Source organism: Orcinus orca, chromosome 6 (assembly GCF_937001465.1).
Source record: "Orcinus orca chromosome 6, mOrcOrc1.1, whole genome shotgun sequence".
In the NCBI taxonomy this organism is placed as follows: Eukaryota; Metazoa; Chordata; class Mammalia; order Artiodactyla; family Delphinidae; genus Orcinus; species Orcinus orca.
The window spans coordinates 11,689,011-11,707,750 of record NC_064564.1 but is presented as its reverse complement, the minus strand read 5'-3'; the positions used below and the strand labels follow the sequence as shown (position 1 = coordinate 11,707,750).

General features: G+C 41.6%; 1 protein-coding gene across 15 annotated transcripts in view; it reads right to left on the bottom strand.

The window, feature by feature from the left end:
• CEP44 (centrosomal protein 44) overlaps positions 1–18,740 on the bottom strand; it is a 142,982-nt gene that overhangs the window by 82,518 nt on the left and 41,724 nt on the right. For 8 of the 15 annotated variants that reach the window (XR_007478009.1, XM_049711239.1, XM_049711242.1 and 5 more), the window contains one exon: positions 530–627. The exons of 6 other annotated variants lie outside the window; for them this stretch is intronic. Coding sequence is in view for 7 of the 9 variants with exons in the window: in XM_049711239.1 (XP_049567196.1) it covers positions 530–627 (98 nt within the window). In the remaining 2 variants the exon portion in view is untranslated. Of the gene's footprint in view, positions 1–528; positions 628–18,740 lie in introns of those variants that run through there. One more of the 15 variants, XR_007478011.1, reaches the window with a different exon arrangement.

Sequence of the window (18,740 nt, the reverse complement as noted above, 5' to 3'; positions counted from 1 at the left end):
GGCTTTTCAGTCCACAGTTCCCCTTTTTGGAAACCCAGACTAGTCTTGCAGCCCTGTTTCCGGGGGGGCCTGCTGGCTCGGCCCTTTCCCCTGTCCCAAGCTCCTGCCGGTGGTGCACACAGGGCCTTCCCTTGGATACTCTGCAGTAATATTTCTTGGTCACTGCTGGTGTGTTAAGGTGCATACGTTTATTTGTTTTGTTTTATGTAGATCCTCAAATCCTAAAAAGTTAAGCATATCGCCTTCTGACACACCTACTTATTTTATGTCTAAGAACTATGGTCCCAGACACTGTAGATATCTACAAAAATGACAAAAATCTTACTAAAAACAACCTAGAATTACAAGGCCATTATGGGAAACATTCCAATTACACAAGATCCTTTACTTAAGAAGTGTACTCAGAAGCAAGGACTCCAAAATCAAGCAAGCAGAATGGAATGCCTGTTTTAATTGGCATACAGAAGCCTCCAGAAAGGCTTCAAAATTCCAAAAGAGCTTCATTAAAAATTTTGTTGCTGGGACTTGCCTGGTGGTCCTGTGGTTAAGACTCTGCTTCCACTGCAGCGGGGTGTGGGTTCAATGTCTGGTCGGGGAACTAAGATCCCACATACCTCGTGGTGTGGCCTAAAACATAAATAAATAAAATGAAAGTTTTGTTGCTAAAGGCTAATGAAAAATGAAAGACACAAGAGGTACCTAAAATGAAAGATTAAAGACTGACATAACTCCTACTGCCCCCCTCTATCCTCCTGTGTTTAAGTACTCATTCTAGCAATTCTCTGTCTGAATTGTCTTTCCACTCTGAGGAGACTACGTGACAATAAACAGAAGTCCGTCAAGTTAGTGGTCTTACAGATGCCCCTAGATATACCCTTGAAGGAGGGCACTCCTATGGGTCTCTCCCAGGGTTGATGGGACTCTGAGGAATTTTCTGGTAAGCTGTTACATTATTCCCTTAAAGAGCCAAAGAAACTAATATTAATGAAAAATCTTGCATATCCTTGGAAAGCTGGCAGAAGCCAGGTAAGGTTAAAATTCTTGCCAAAGTCAGCTCTCTCAGATGTCTGTCTCAGTGCCCAGTCTAGTGAGAAAAATAAAGATTTCCATTGTCCCCTCCTTTCCAAGTCCAGACCCATTGTGCAACTGAGTCCCCCTAAAACCGAGCTCCTCTGCCGAGTATATGATTAACCTCTCCCTCTGTTATTCCCTTTCTTGTCCAACACTTGCTCTCCTCATGATTGATAAGTATCAAAGAAAAGGGAGGATTGAAACCAGATAGGACCCTCTGGCTCCCTCCCAGGTACAAATCCTTTCTTTGTCCCCCATTTCTTCTTTGGTCTGTTTTCCTCTCTCTGGCTAACACCCCAAACTTGGTGAACATTGCATCTAGGCTCTATAAAAAGAAAAGGACCAAAAGACAAGAATAAAACTGCCTGTGTGGTCTACAGACCCTAACATTTTGACTGGCATCCATGGCTGTCACTTTTTCAGTCCTGATTCAAACAGGAATAACCAGGAGGCATTTGTGATTCAGGACTCTCTTCCTCTGGCTGGGCCCTGCTTCCCTGACCAACACCACTTGCTCCTCCTAGATGAACACTTCTGGGGAAGTTGAAGCTCAGTTACAGAAGATGACTGAGCAAGCCACTGGGCTTAGAAAGGTGACTCCTTCAATGGAGTCCTTCTTGGACTTACTTGATTTAGATTAGTTTGGGTCTTGGAGACTATGCTTCTGACATGCACTCCAGACATTGGGAATTGCCCTACCTATAATAGTCCTAGTAGTCTCCCTGGCATGCTAAGTGCTCTCAAAAGTTTCCAGTGCATGTCCACAGCCACTAACCACCAAGCGAGTGATCTCCCTAAGACTGGAACATCAAAAAAGGAATGAAGAGAAAGACCAACTTAAAAATTGTGAAGCTGGGGACTTCCCTGATGGTCCAGTGATTAAGACTCCATGCTTCCAATGCAGGGGCAGGGAGGAAAAAAAAAAAAAAAAGGGAACCTGAAATCATGGCCTGTGAATATCACAGAGATTAAGCACAAAAACATCATGACCTATGACTAACACACAAGGATCAATAAAAACTGCAAGAACTTCAGAATGGTAGCTGGAAGTGGCCCTAATGCCATCCCTCAGTGAAGCTGAGAGTCTGATCAAAAGGGGGGAATTGCTAAAAAAAAAGAAAAGAAAAGAAAGAGAAGCCCAGAATGAGGTCACTTACCCCACAACAGCAAACCAAGATTTAATATCCAACCTAATTACAGTTTCAGCCACTCCCAGAAAAGTGACCTTTAACCAGTCAATCTGGAATTACCTGACCAGTACTGGTGAGGTCACCGGCAGAATAGAACCCTGCCTGTCTCCAAAGGAAGGTGACCTTGCCTGAGACAATCCACTCTTCGTTAGAAACTTCCTCTTTCTATCCCCTTCTGCCTATAAAAGCCTTCCATTTTGTACAGCTCCTCAGAACTCCCTTTTGCTTGTTAGATGGGATGCTCCCTGATCCATGAATCGTTGGATAAAGCTAATTAGATCTTCAAATGTACTCGGTTGGGTTTCGTTTTTTAACACAACAAATACCTCAAAATCAGTGCACTACAGAAAAGGCAGTAATTTACTTCCTGAGGAATACTATACTAAGTACTTCAGATACGTTTTCTTATACCACACTATCTTTATTCATTCATCTGTCAGTAGACACAGAAGTTGTTTTCACACACTGGCTATTGTGAATACTGCTGCAATGAACTTGGGAGTGCGGATATCTCTTTCAGATACTGATTTAATTTCCTTTGGATACGTACCCCAAAGAGGGATGGCTGGATCACATGTTAGTTCTATTTTTAACTTTCTGAAGTATTTGCACACTGTTTCCCATGGTGGCTGCACCAGTTTACATTCCCACCAACAGTGCACAAGGGTTCCAAAAAGCACTAGGTCTTGAGGCAGACAAATCAGGGTTTAAAACCGTGCTCTACCTGCTCCAAGCTATGTGAACTTAAGTCATATCACCTTTCTGAATTCCCGCTTCCTTGTGCGTAAAAAGAAATTTACATCATAGGGTTGTAAAGATTTGATGATAAAAAAAGGGTTTTATAGTGCCTAGACAGCGCCAATCATGTACTAGGTATTGAAACAGTTGTAGATCTTTCTTTCTTTCTTCCTTTTTTTCCCTACCTTCCCTGATTTCCACTCAGTTGTGAATTGGGTAGCACAGATTAATCGCCTGCTCACAGAAGTAAATAGCACTTTGGTATGTATAGCCAAATGCTTCTCAAGGGTTGGGAACCATCGACCCCAGCACCTTCTAACTCTCTGGTTTAATGTTGGCATTCATAAAAATGCAGTATCTACGTCTTGCTACCCTGCCGAGGAGGCAGAGACGAGGTTGAGTGTAATGCTGCTCAAAACCCGATCTGAACAATTAAAGAAAGTTTCCATGTAAACCACAAGTGGTAGCAGTCAGGTCACTCTGTGGGCATGCTTGGAGGAGAGCACTGTGACTTATCTCTCACTATTTTAAAGCGTAAAGTATTGAAATTTGCAGTGAGATTTGTGCCAAAAAGCCTCTTCTTTATGATGCAGTGGACAATTTCTTTCCTACAAATATTCAGGCAATTTCTCAGGACTGTGCTGCTTTGGGTATCAATGCTGAGCACATGAACCAAATGCACTCCTATAATAAAACATTAATCTATCCCCCTGGTGCTTTTCCTAAAAGTATTAAAAAACAAGTCACTCAAGAGCTGTTGCTAGGAGGTTCTAGAGACCCACTTCAAGAAACAAAATTCAACTTCCAATCAACTGGGTAAGGTCAAAGTTTTATCTCAATGTGATGACATTTAACTCTGACAAGTTGGATATATATTCATCTTCATAAAATACAACACCGAGATTCTGAGCTCCAGGGCCAAATTCTCTGAATGCCTGTCTGTCGCTATCTGTATTACATATATCCTCCAAGAGATTCACTCGGATCAAGGATAGATTTTTCAAGTGGAAACATCATCAGCAAAGAAAAAACAGAAAAATGCAGGGATTGAAAGGATTGGAGACAGTACAGTGAAGAGAATTGAAAAATACATTTTATGCAAGATTATCAAGTGCCTTAGACTGTGTCACGTTTTTGAGAAAAATAAAACTGAGGGGAGACATGATAAAAAGTATACAGCCCAGTGGATTTGTAAGAATCACTATTAATTATTGATCTCTATGCATTTGCCTCAGTAGCCCCAGAGAATTTTCTTCAGGAAACATTCTAATATCAAAATCCAAGATGCTGTTTGTTATCAAAGCTAAAGAAAAAGTAGAAAACTGATAAACGTTGAAGGGCTGATGACATTTCAAATGCTTCATTCATCTCATTATCAAACAGTTGTAGGAAACTTACTCATATTATTCAAGAATTAACTATTTTATTATTGACTTACAGAACTAAAGAGAAAATAAAAAATCTTATTCTTCTACTGAAATATAGACCTTACAGACACCCACATTCCTTGGAAGGCTTGTTTTGCTATTTATACCAAAGGTGGGTATACAGAAGTACTACTATGTTCATGAAAATCAGAATTCTTAAGGTTTGCTGATGTGGATAAAGTAAATGAGAGAATGTTAGATATTTCTCTCTACTGAGGCATTAAGAATACCTCTTTATTTTTAAACAATCTACTGTGTTGAGAATCTACCATGAATTAGCTTCATCTGATCTCACCCAGGTTCACAGACAATAGGATTTACTGATCACCTGCTCTGGGGTGGGAATACCAGCCCTTTCTTTCCTGGCGCTTTCACACTCCAACCCCACGATGGCGCTGTCCTTTGTTACCATCCCAGTCTCACTGTGGATGTCTCATTATAGAAATTTCACTCCTTTATCACCTAGCATCCATAAGGTTTAGGTGACATTGTAGCAGGCAGACTAAAAGCTGCACCATTTGTTTGTAAAAATTGTTCTGATGCCTGACTCATGTGGAAATTTGCTTTGACACTTCCGTGAATATTCTATCAAGATTTTGAATGTGTCTCTCCTACACAGAGAGCCCCAGACATAATACACATTGTTTCACTTCATCTGACATTAAGGTGACACAGGAGAATAGTAACATATGCTAATAAATACCTCAGAAATATCCTTTTTTTTTTTTGCGGTACGCGGGCCTCTCACTGTTGTGGCCTCTCCCGTTGCGGAGCACAGGCTCCGGACGCGCAGGCTCAGCGGCCATGGCTCACGGGCCCAGCCGCTCCGCGGCATGTGGGATCCTCCCGGACCGGGGCATGAACCCGTGTCCCCTGCATCGGCAGGCGGACTCTCAACCACTGTGCCACCAGGGAAGCCCAGAAATATGCTTAAAAAAAAAATTTTTTTTTTTACTTATTTATTTTGGCTGCGCCAGGTCTTAGTTGCAGCGCAACAGATCATTGTTGAGGCATGCATGTGGGATCTGGTTCCCCGACCAGGGATTGAACCTGGACCCCCTGAACTGGGAGCACAGAGTCTTACCCACTGGACCACCAGGGATGTCCTCTTAGAAGTATTCTTGATGACAATATATAGTTAGAATGAGAGGCATGAATGGGTTAACCCTATCAATTAACCTCTAGGAAGAAAATCATAGGATCTCTCTCTCTCTTTTTTTTTTAAACCTAGAAAGCCTTTAATTAAAGACCAGGATGGACAGGTCAGGGGTCCCCTCTGCCCCCTCCTCCCCACGGCACTGCCCCATCCCTTGAAACTTGATATTAAGTCAGTGTTTCAATTTGTCTCTAGCAAGTAAATTTCACAGAAAATCCAGCAAATGATATAGAGATTTTCTCTCAGCTTTACCAAGACGAAAAGATATTGAGTATTTTGAAATGTGATATCAGAAAAACAGCAGAATTTTGTTCTTCTGCCTCATATGGCTTTAATCTGTAATCTAAAAAAGGAAGACTTTCCCAGTTTAGAAATGATGGGGGGGGGGGATAATTTAGGATTTTAGGATTAGCATACACGCACCGCTATGTATAAAATAGATAATCAACAAGGACCTACTGCAGAGCACAGGGAACTCTACTCGATGTTCTGTAATAAACTAAATGGAAAAAGAATCTGAAAAAGAATATCTGAAATGTATGTATATGTACAGCTGAATCACTTTGCTGTACACCTGAAATTAACACAACACAACATAGTAGCTAATCCACTATACTCCAATATAAAATAAAAAATTTTAATAAATTAAATTAAAAAGAAATGATGAGCAGCTGAATATTGTGTAGTTATTAGTAGGAAGAGGCAGAAATAAAAGAGTTGCTTAAAATTTCTGAAAGCCATTAAGATTTTGAACCAGGAAATCCCAATTGCCATTACAGAGCTCAATGCCAAACTTTTTTTTCCTCTAAAATTGTTCATTTTCATCCAGGCTGTTAGTCCAAGATTTATTTTACAAAGTGTACTCTGCCCATGGTCTTTCACAGTGTGTGTTATTTATTGCAGGTTTTATTTATCTTACACCAATATTGATTTTTTTTTAATGATTGTATTTGCAGCTTAAACCTTGGTAATCACCAATAATGTCTATCATTACAGATATTGTTTTTATTTGGGTCTGAGAGCAGAACCAAATTTGTCCCTTATTTTCTCAGCCTCCCCCCATCCCACCCCCCGAAAAAACAAAAACCAAGGGAACAAAAATACGAACCTCTACTGCCATCTAGTGGTGCCTCTGAATTTTTTCAAAATAAGGGTGCAGCAAGCCATGACTAGCAGTTTAAAAGGATTCTTCCCCTTAAATTGCTAGAATGTTTTAGATATTTTAATCTGAAACAACTAGAGATAAAAACTTTAAAAAGAAAACTCTGCATGTCTATTATATGTACATTATTATCAACAATATCATGTTTACCACTGCAAGAAGATAATGAATGCAGTGATGGCCCATTCCCATCTTACTATGTTGAACGTGTGGCTTCTTTAACTTTTTGTCATGGGATAGAGATTCACGTGATGTTGCAATAATAGCATATAGATTCCCATGGAAAAACTGCCAAACTCTTTTCGGAGTGGTTGTACCATTTTAGATCCCTACCATCAGTGCGTGAGAAATTCAGGTTCTCGGCATTCTGCCCAGCATTTGGTCTTAGTACTGTGTTTTATTTTACATACTGATAGGTGTATAGTGATGTCTCGTTGTGGCTTTAAGGTGCATTTCCCTAGTAGCTAACGATGCCAAATTTCTTTTCGTGTGCTTACATGCTATGTACATCTTCTCTTTGTGAAATATCTGTTTATATCTTTTGCCCATTTTCTAACTTTTTTCTTTTTTTTTTTGCTGCTGACTTTTGTAAGTTCTTTGTATATTCTAGATGAAATTCATTTGTCAGATATGCAGTTTGAAAATATTACCTACCAGTGTGTAGCTTGTCTTTTCATTCTATTAACAGGGTCTTTCATGGAGCAAAATATTTTTATTTTGATGAAGTCCAGTTTCGCAAATAATTTTTATGTATCATGCTTTTGATGTTATGTCCAAGGGCCCTGCCCAGCCCTGTGTCCTGAAGATATTCCCCCCGCTTTTTTTTTCTAAATGTTTTATATTCTAACATTTTATATTTAAATCTCTGATCCATTTTGAGTTTTTTTTTGGTTTTTTTTTTTTTAAGCAGAGGTCTTCTTAGAAGCCCATATGATTTAAATTTATTTATTTATCTATGGCTGTGTTGGGTCTTTGTTTCTGTGCAAGGGCTTTCTCTAGTTGTGGCAAGCTGGGGCCACTCTTCATCGCGGTGCGGAGGCCTCTCACTGTCGCGGCCTCTCTTGTTGCGGAGCACAGGCTCCAGACGCGCAGGCTCAGTAGTTGTGGCTCACGGGCCCAGCTGCTCCGCGGCATGTGGGATCTTCCCAGACCAGGGCCCGAACCCGTGTCGCCTGCATTGGCAGGCAGATTCTCAACCACTGCGCCACCAGGGAAGCCCTGAGTTCATTTTTGAATAAGGTGTGAAGTTTAGGTTGAGCTTCACTTTTTAGCATGTTCGATTGCTCCAGCATCATTTGCTGAAAAGAATATCCTTCCTCCATGGAATTATTTCTGCACCTTTGTCAAAAATCAGTCAGTTTGTGTATAACATAGGACTTTTATTTTGCTTTATAGTTAAATATATTACATGAGGACTCCCAAGCGCAATCTTTTGGTGAAACTAATACGAAAAAAATGAAAAGAGACAATTTGATAAAAATCAAAATGAAGCTCAATAACATTAAATGACCTTGGCTAGGAATACACAGAAAATTATTCAAAATGAGGAATGGAATCTTATGTAATCTTAACCTCGCCAGCTGAATTAAAACCTAATTTTAAATGAAAAGCTGTATAACCAAACAGCAGAGAGCAGGGCTTTGCAATGGCTTCCATAGTTTAAATCCTGGGGAGGCCCTTTACCAGCCACAGGACCCCGGGGCCCCAGCAACTAAACCTTTCAATTTCTGCGTTTTTCATCTTTGAAATATAAGTAATAATCCACGTCTCTCCTTGTGCTGCTGTGAGGCTGAATTAATACATGTGAAACACTTAGAATAGCATTTGACATATTAGGAATGCAATCAATGTCAGCTATCATGAATCAGATCTGACATAAAAAGTGATTATTCTAGTAATGGCATGAGTCAAATCTATCTTTCAGGATGAGCTGTATTAACCTTAATCCTAAAGCAGTTTCCCTACTCTAAGTTCATTTCTTCCTTGTAAAATGGGATGGTTGCAAGGAACAAATGAGCTAAAGTAGCAGGAGATTGTATTACCATGGTCAGTTACTGCTTTAGTAAAGACTACTCCTAAGATTTAAAATACTGGTTGTCACAATGAGGTATCACCTCACACCGGTCAGAATGGCCATCAGCAAAAAACCTGCAAACAATAAATGCTGGAGAGGGTGTGGAGAAAAGGGAACTGTCTTGCACTGTTGGTGGGAATGTAAATGGATACAGCCACTATGGAAACTAGTATGGAGGTTCCTTAAAAAACTAAAAATAGAGCTACCATACGACCCAGCAATCCCACTACTGGGCATAAACCCTGAGAAAACCATAATTCAAAAAGAGTCATGTACCACAATGTTCATTGCAGCACTGTTTACACTAGCCAGGACATGGAAGCAACCTAAGTGTCTGTCCATCGACAGATGAATGGATAAAGAAGATGTGGCACATATATACAATGGAATATTACTCAGTCTTAAAAAGAAACAAAATTGAGTTATTTGTAGTGAGGCGGATGGACCTAGAGTCTGTCATACAGAGTGAAGTAAGTCAGAAAGAGAAAAACAAATACCATATGCTAACACATATATATGGAATTAAGAAAAAAAAAAGTGGTTCTGAAGAACCTAGGGGCAGGACAGGAATAAAGACGCAGACGTAGAGAATGGACTTGAGGACACGGGGAGGGGGAAGGGTAAGTTGGGACGAAGTGAGAGAGAGGCATGGACATATATACACCACCAAATGTAAAATAGATAGCTAGTGGGAAGCAGCTGCATAGGACAGGGAGATCAGCTCGGTGCTTTGTGACAACCTAGAGGAGTGGGTTAGGGAGGGTGGGAGGGAGGGAGACGCAAGAGGGAGGGGATATGGGGATATATGTATACGTATAGTTGATTCATTTTGTTATACAGCAGAAACTAACACACCATTGTAAAGCAATTATACTCCAATAAAGATGTTAAAAAAATAAAATAATAAAATACTGGTTATCATCATTTACTGTTATCAATAATATCAAGTGTTTCTGGAGCCCTGATGTGTATAGAAAGTACTGTGGTGGCTACTAGGGTTAAAAAGCAATAAAAGCAGTCATTATGCTAGATTGCATCTTACAGTTCACAGGCAAAAGTAGGCCATTCAAAATAGAAAAGGGAGGGAAGCTACAGCTCCCAGAGGCTTATGAGACTAACCAGGTTCATATCCATCAAGCCCAAATGTGGCTGGAGGGCTGGGGAATTTCAACTCCAGCAACTCTATTGACCTAGTTTTTAAAGACAGGACCAACTTTGTGCAAAACTCATGCAAATGAAGTTTCTCTGCTCTCCTAAGAGAGAGAAACACAGATTAAGGAAATCTCCAGCTACAGAAGCGCAGCAGAGTTTGATCAACTTAATTAGCGTACGTGAGAATTAATCATCGACAAAGAAAATTCTGTATGGTGCCTTCAAGCACTGCGGATACTTATTTCTCATGAAGATAATGACCTAATACATAATAGTATTTTTTAAATATATCATTATTTTGAAAGAAAGGTAGCACAGGCTGCTTGTCTGCAAGTGCTTGGAACCTCTGGTAACATCCTAAGGTGAGTCAAATCACTCACTGCTCCCACCACCGCTGCCTCCTGACAATGCACCGATTTTCAGCAAATAGAGTGACATCTTGCTGATTCAGCCCACCTCACTGATGGCAAATACCTCCCTCGTCCAGAGAAGCAAGCGGTCTCAGAGAAGCCAACGGAACTCATTGTAAGCAAAGCCATAGCCCGCTCAGGGGAGCAGTCGCTGCAACAAAAGCATAAGTGGCTTAGCAAGTTTGGATTGAAAAAAAAAAGTTGTTCGTATTCTTGCAATAAGTAAGTAGATTCAACTTGGAAATCAACGTCTCCTCTTGACCTTATAACATCACTCTCTCCATCCTAGTCTATTAACTTTTTTTTGAAAAATCATAATAACACTGTACTTTTTCCTATGGATTAATTTGTTGTGTATTTAGTATTTTGAAGACAAGAAGTTTTAGCATTGTTATTTATTTATTTATTTTCAGGATCATGTCCACGTCTTTTCAAAAGAAAGTCCCAGTAACATAGCCAAGACTGGAACGGCTCCCTGAAGCTGAACCATTTTCAACATGGGAGCAGGAAAGAGAATTCACTCAGTGGCGCAGTGCAAACTGAACTGTCCTGAAACACTTTGGGAGTGACCTGAAATGCCCGTGCATCTGTTTCCTTTGATCAGTGACAGCCTGTCTCTCTTTTTCTTTTCCACCTAAATATAGTTTATGGACCTGAGGAAGCGTGATCATAACCAATTTGGAGGGAGAAGGGATGTAGGAATTGGATCCAAGATTGCTGTTTTTCTGTGGGATGAAGGGGTATTGTTTGTCTTTGGCATTTTGAAAATAGCTCGTAAAGCAAGAGAAGGGACCAGCTTCAACCAAGGGCGTGTGGGCGTTTTACTGCAATATCATCACAGGACTGTCCACGGGTGAAGGTTGCTCACGACAGTTAAGACTTACACTGTTGCAGCTGGCTCAGTCTGGAATTGCTCTGAATGTGAGCTTCTCCCACACCTCCAATTCTAATTACAAAGACTGTCAGATGAGGAATCAGGAGCCTGGAGCAAAATTCAGCGGGGAGATCTCAGAGAAGAAGGGAGGAAAGCAGGCTAAATAAAAGACAGAACATCACTGGATGCAGGAAGAAAAGTTTTCCCTGAATAAAATTTTTTAAAATGACAACACTTGACTTTATAGTTGAAGTGGCAAAGAACAGACCGGCGAATTATAACTTTAAAAATACCTGTGTGAGAATGCTGCAAAAATAGTTTTATAAGGCATCTCCATTTAGAGAATATTATATCATCGTGATCCCTGGTAGAGCAATTTTACTTTTCTGTTCTGAAGACCATGTAGGCGAGAATCATAGATCCACAGGGATGTATTTGACTTAGGAAAGGTCAAGCTGAGGTAGCGTAGGTGAACAAAGAAAATCTGGAATACGATTGGTTTAAGGGGAAGGTTTTCGATTAGATGTTAAAAATAACTGCCCGGTAATGGAGCCAACTTCGAACCAATGTGACTCTTTCCTGGTGTCTTTATAAATTGGTGTAAGTCATGTGCCATGTGGGAGTTCATCTGACCCTTGGTGAGCTGGGTAAACCTGGACTTGAACCCTACATTTCCACTTGTTGAAGAAGTCCAAAGTCATTCTATGACCGTTGGCGAATGTCTGGACATTTGCTCTCTCATGGCTTCCTGGGCTCTTGTCCCACACAGGCTGACTGGGTGCCCCCTCCTATTGACCTGGATATCAAACTGCTCCTGTATTGTCTGCCTCAAAATTTGAACCAAAGCATTTGTAAACATGTGATTTTACTGATGATCGGAAAGGTTGGGGGACAAAAACACATCACTTATTATATTGCCCTGTTCTCCAGGCCCATTTTTACTGCTCAGCACCAGAAGTTTCTCTCCTGGCTTTTTCTCTGCAGCACCTGCTCCTCTGTTTGGCTGGCTTGTCTCTCCTCTTCTGCCCACCTCTTTACTCCCTCTCCCCCGACCCTGTCCTTCTTGCTAGGAAACAGCACATTCTTCCCTTACCTCATGCCTAGCAACCTCCCTGGCCTCTGAGGTCACCAGCTGGAGTACTCCCAGCATTTATGAACTTGTTTTCTGAGCAGAAAGGGCTCATAGAGAAGAATTCTGGACCAAATGTTAGGATAATATTTCCTAACTGGATTATGTTATGTCTGTATTTGAATGAAAGACATTTGGTGTGGTGATGTTGAAAATCATTAGAATGGGACGCATGACTTCTCAACAGTTTATCCCATTTAATCCTTAGCAAGTGTAGGGAAGGAAAAACTTTTCCTCTACCCTCCTGGGCTCAGTAACTGAGAACCTGTAGTGCACTTACTGGTTTAGACATATTCCACTACTAGACTGTAATCTTCTCGCACAATTGTTTTCTCAAAAAATATTTCTGGAATAATGAAGTAAGTAGCAATCTTATTTTAGTGAAATTACTATAGAAGACTCCTCAGTTTTCCTCTATAGGCTTAATATTCAACCAAAGTCGTTGGTTGAATGAATCAGAATGAGTTGATCTTGAGTCCAAATGGAGGAGTATGTCTATCTCATACTCTTACATTCATGTTTTATTGTGTTATCAACTTACCCCCAAGGAATGTGAATCCTCATTATTTAGTAATAATTTTTCCCTAAATCCTGTCATATGCTCCCATAGCCACAAAAACGGTCTGCGTTGGTTGGGTTAGACCGATTTGTCTTCACAATAATTTCCTTGATTGATGTGCAGCTCAGAGAAGTAAAGCGAGCTTCCGAGTTCATCACTATGATTATCAAAATAATGCTCAGCTTCTCTAGAAAGAGCATCCCTGGTGCCCGCCAGAGTACCTGGGACATAGCTGATGATTACTTAAAATGCGCTGAATGAATAAATGAACAAATTAAAGCACGAGGGGTTTAACTCCTAAAAATACAAACACTTTTTCATTCATTTAAGCCAATCTGGCCTCATCCTCCCTGAAACAGTGATAAGAATTAGTCAAAGTCGATCAGAATCAACTCCAAATCTTTGACCAGCTATGAAGGAGAGGAATGGGCAGTTCTCTGAGTAACTTTTTTCTAAAACAAAGGCCAAAACAGACGGATTATCTACCTGGGTCTTTTTTATTTTTTTGGCTGCACCTCCCAGCACGTAGGATCTTAGTTCCCTGACCAGGGATGGGGCTTTCAGCCCCTGCAGTGGAAGCCCGGAGTCTTCACCACTGGCTCGCCAGGGAAGTCCCTAGCTTATCATTTTTAACTGTGGCCAGTTTCCATAATTTTGACTCCAGACATCTCATCAGTGAACACTTGCCACTAAGTCTTCCTCGTGGGGAGGTTGTTCATCAGCAGAGGACGTGTACCTTCTCTATCATGCCGCAGGGCACCGGACGACACCTGGGCCACCCCGATGCTTACAAAAAGACCACAAGGAGCTCTCTTACCCTCACCTGATTTTCTGAGCTAAACTGCGACATTTGCAGAGCAAGTGATGAAAACGGAGAAAGGCTGTTGATTAGAAACATTCAGCCCCACCTCACACACAGGAAGCAGAGCTCAGCCTCTTGCCAGCATCATTGCCTTTTCCCCAGGGTGTGCGCTTTGTCTGGGGAACGCGCCCCTCTCAGAGCACCACTGGGAGGAAACGAGTCAGAGCAGGATTCTGGGCTGACGTTCATCACTGACTTTGATGACCTCTTTCCAAGGCTGGAAAAGACAGCCATGAACAAGGCTTCTCCGGGAAAAGAGAAGCTGCCGCCTTCTGTGCTTCCCATGCAGACCGTCTTAGCCTAATTCCTACCTCTATTTTTTAAGGTTAGGAATGAGGCTGATTCTTCTCCTGCATCAGAATAATCATAATAGATACACCAGGGACTTCCCTGGTGGCGCAGTGGTTAGGAATCCGCCTGCCAAGGCAGGGCACACGGGTTCGAGCCCTGTTCTGGGAAGATCCCACATGCCACGGAGCAACTAAGTCCATGCACCACAACTACTGAGCCCGCGTGCCACAACTACTGAAGCCCGCGCACCTAGAGCCCGTGCTCCACAACGAGAAGCCACCGCAATGAGAAGCCCGCGCGCTGCAACGAAGACCCAATACAACCAAAAATAAATAAATAAGTAAATAAATTTTAAAAATTAAAAAAAAATAGATACACCAAGAGAATAGGCAAAATTTGGGGCAAACATTTGAATCTGCTGAGAGAAGTCACATTTATGATAACTGGTTAACAGCTATTGGCCACTGGGGGAGGCAAGGAACTCAAGTGAAGAGCTGTTGTGGGATGAGGTTCTGTCTGCCTTTGACAGACGGAAGAGGATGCTTCAGAGTCTGCCGGGAAAGAAGTACTGTGCTATCCGGCCTCAGGGGCCACCCTGGCAGGTCCAGACACATGAGCAGCTGACATTTGGTGTGGTGATCAGTACTGATCTTAATCAGTACCTCCAGCTATCTCCAAATGCGTCCTCTTCCCAGCTGCTGTGGCTCCAATAGCTTCGGTTTTATGTATTTCTTTAAGAACAGATCCCCTGTTATTATCTTGAAATGGAACATCAGAAACACATCAGTTTTATGTCTCTCACTCATCTGGAGTTCAAAGTATTGCAACAGTTCTGTTTCTTTTCTGTAGGAAATCACAGCAGGTGACCCTGAGGTTTCCCAACTTGAAGTAAGTGCATTGAACAGTCAGGGGTTTCGAAGATTTAGCTCATGAGCTAAAAGTCCACACTAACCATGTATCGGGTCGGAATGACTTGCTGTTGGAAAATAAACTGCTATAATAGCTCAGAGCGAACCCTGAGTTTTGTCAAAAATCTGTCACTTTCAATGACGGTGAAGATTGCATTTAAGGAGTCACTCTGCTTCTGCCTTTGCAGATGTGTTTTCCTCCATGTCCTATAAAATGAATCTGTGGAAGTAATCAAGGAATATCCACTACCCAGTGATGAAATAAAAAGATCACTCAAGAATTATTAGCTTATTTTTTTTGTTAGATATTAATCCAAAAATTCCAACCTGCTTTATTGATAATTGATATCATCTATTTTGACTTAATTCTTTAATTTCATTTCTTGGAAACAAGGCACATGATTTTCTCTGTAAAAGTTCAATTACCAGTTGAAACTGCATTAAGTTTTTAAGCTACTGAATTAAATTAGGTGCTTTGATACAGTAATTGACTGAACAGTTTAACATCAAGCTATAGGAACACGGAGACATTTACAATGAATCACTAGTATTGGCGGAGCCACCTCCCAGCTGACCTGCAAATAGCAAATCTCAGCTCCCATTTTGTGAAAACTGATGTATTTTCACAACTAAAGTTGCCTCTTTTCTTTTTTCCCCAAATTTTCATCTTAAGGAATTAAATCTGAGAAATGGGGGAGGGCCGTGTTTTGAGGAAAGAGGTCACCAAACAGACTCCAAACCCTGAGGTGGGGCAGTAAGGCCTCCTTTGCTCAATTCCTTCTCTTCACCCAGTGTCCCCTCACCTGAGAACAGAAATCAGATTTAAAACAAGACAAAACACACAAACAAACAAAAAAACCAGGAAAGGGAATTAAAATAGCTGCAGCTAAAGCAATAGGATTTTTGAACAGTAGAGAGAAATCACTGGGAAATATTATTTTCCTTGTTGTCAGAAACTTGGGGTCACACAGGAAGTTGTATCAAGGGGCCTCTGGGATTCAGGGATAAAGCAGGACTAGAAAAAAACATTTGGCAAGAATGTGGGAGGAATCAGGCTGCCACTCAAAAAATTACTGTCCTTTTATTACTCAAGTGGCCCAAATAGGAAATGGATTCCTCTGATATGTGATAAAGACCTTCACAAGGTTGTAATAGTGGCCAGGTTTCTTGGTTACCATTACCGTACCGAGTAGAAACATTTCATTTCAAAGGTATTTTCCTGACTGTCTTAAATCCTGTGTGTAAAGAGGAAGCAAAAAAAGAAGAGAAAAACAGAAAACGGTAAGCTAGGCCACAAGGGTAAAAAAGACAAAAAAAAAAAATGGTCTGTGTATGTACAGAGCACACAGTCTTTGGAGGAAAATATTATAAAAATAAATTAAAATGTAACATGGTAAATGCTATTACAGAGATGCAGATAAAACGCGGTTGGAGGACAGGGCAAGGTCGGAATCCTCACGGCATTTGAGATGGGAATTGAAGAAATAACAGCAGTTTTCCAAGAAGCAAGAAAAATGCAAGTGTGGTGCTCCAGTCAGGAAGAGCAGTGCTGCAGGCTGGCATTTACAGGATGAGACAGTCAATGAGAGAAGAGTATACAGTGCATGGCAGATACAAACGCAAGAGAGGCTGCCAAGTCTGCGAGGAGCCAGAGCAAAAGGCCCTTCTCCCAGCCTGCCCAGGCAGTGCTTCTGCAGCTTTCACCTGAATCTGAATCACCTAGAGGAGGGCTTGATCCGTCACAGGGTGGGGGAACTGAGAGTTTTGCTTTCGGTAGGTCGGTGGGAGATGGGGGGTTAGATGGGGCATTTGGATTAGAGGTGAGGCAAGACTTTGCTAATTCTGCAGAGCCAGGGACCACCCTGCCATGTAACACTGAGGTCAGGTGTTCTGACTGCATCCTGAGGGCGATGGAGCAACCACAACGACAGACCATAGAGCACTATGAATGGAGAGACATGTGTATCATTGGCTTTGGTTTACTGTGTGGCGTATTGCCCAAGTATGAAAGTCTGGTAATGGGAAAATCAATACGGGATTACTAAATATTCTAATTGAGAGATGAACAAAAATCTCAGTTCCCTGACCAGGGACTGAACCTGGCCATGGCAGTGATTGTGTCGGATCCTAACCACTAGATCACCAGGGAACTCCCGAGAGCTTCCTATCCTGGTAGAAACTGAAATAAAGAAGAATGGCAAAGAAATATGTCTTAGGTAGAAGCAATAGGATTGGACATCCTCTTGGATTTGAGAGTCGCCATAAAGAAAGAAATGAGGAAGGACAAAGTAAGTCTTAGCCCAGGAGAACAGGAGCATAATAGAGGCATTAACAGAAGCATAGAATATAAAACACTGGAGCAGGTCTCAAGAAGGAGGGATACTGTGACTTCTATTTCCAGCAATATTGCTTTTTTTTTTTAAGATATTTTTTGATGTGGACCATTTTTAAAGTCTTTATTGAATTTGTTACAATATGGCTTCCGTTTTGCGTTTTGGTTTTTTGGCTGTGAGGCATGTGGGATCTTAGCTGCCCGACCAGGGATCAAACCTGCACCCCCTGCACTGGAAGGCGAAGTCCCAACCACTGGACCACCAGGGAAGTCCCCGAGCAATATTGCTTTATAGATAATTTAAAAAACATCCTGTACAATGCTGGATTAAAAAACAAATCCTTTTTAGGGCAGTGAAAATACCCTATCTGATATTATAATGATGGATACATTTCACTAGACATTTATGCAAACCATAGAATGTACAACCCACAGAGTGGATCCTAAGGTCAACTACGGACTTTGGGTGATTACGACATGTCTATGTAGGGTCATCCTTGGTAAAATGTACCATATGGTGAAGGATGTTGATAACAGGGGAGACCGTGCATGTGTGGGGCGGGGGGTACATGGGAATCTCTGTACTTCCCTCTCAATTTTGTTGTAAGCCTTAAGCTGCTCTAAAAAATATATAAAGTCTTTTGAAAAAAACAAATCTTTTTGACATTTAGGAAGGCACACAGTGTCTGACGCTGCTCAAAGATTAAATAGGATAAAAAAAAAGATTAAATGGAATACAGAACAAATCTTAGATTTGGCAGCCGGAGATCATTCATTATCTTCCTAGTGAAAGTAGTTTCCCTCAACGGGGAGAGAAGAAGCCCAACTGTAATCAGTTGAGGGGTGCATGGAAGTTCAGAACGTGGGCACACCAAGTGTGGCTGCACTCCTGAGAAACGTGATAGTGAAGAGAAGGGAGGTTACACGAACTTGGTGGAATGTTTGGATCGAGAGAAATTGGTGGTGGTTGTTTAAGGATAAGAGGAATTTTTAGCCTGTTTGCAGGCAGATGCCAATGGAAAGGAAAGGTCCAAAATTCTTGAGATTGGCTATAACTGGTCAAGCAAGGCCCACAAGTAGGCAGGAAGTATTAAGAGATGTCAGCCAGGGCTTCCCTGGTGGCGCAGTGGTTGAGGGTCTGCCTGCCGATGCAGGGGACACGGGTTCGTGCCCCGGTCCGCGAGGATCCCGCATGCCGCGGAGCGGCTGGGCCCGTGACCCATGGCCGCTGAGCCTGCGCGTCCGGAGCCTGTGCTCCGCAGCGAGAGAGGCCACAACAGTGAGAGGCCCGTGTACCGCAAAAAAAAAAAAAAAAAAAGAGATGTCAGCCAGAGGATGTTCCGTTTTCCTCTTTCTTCCATATCAGTAAGAGCTAAATAATTGTCACTGATGACACTTTTTGAGT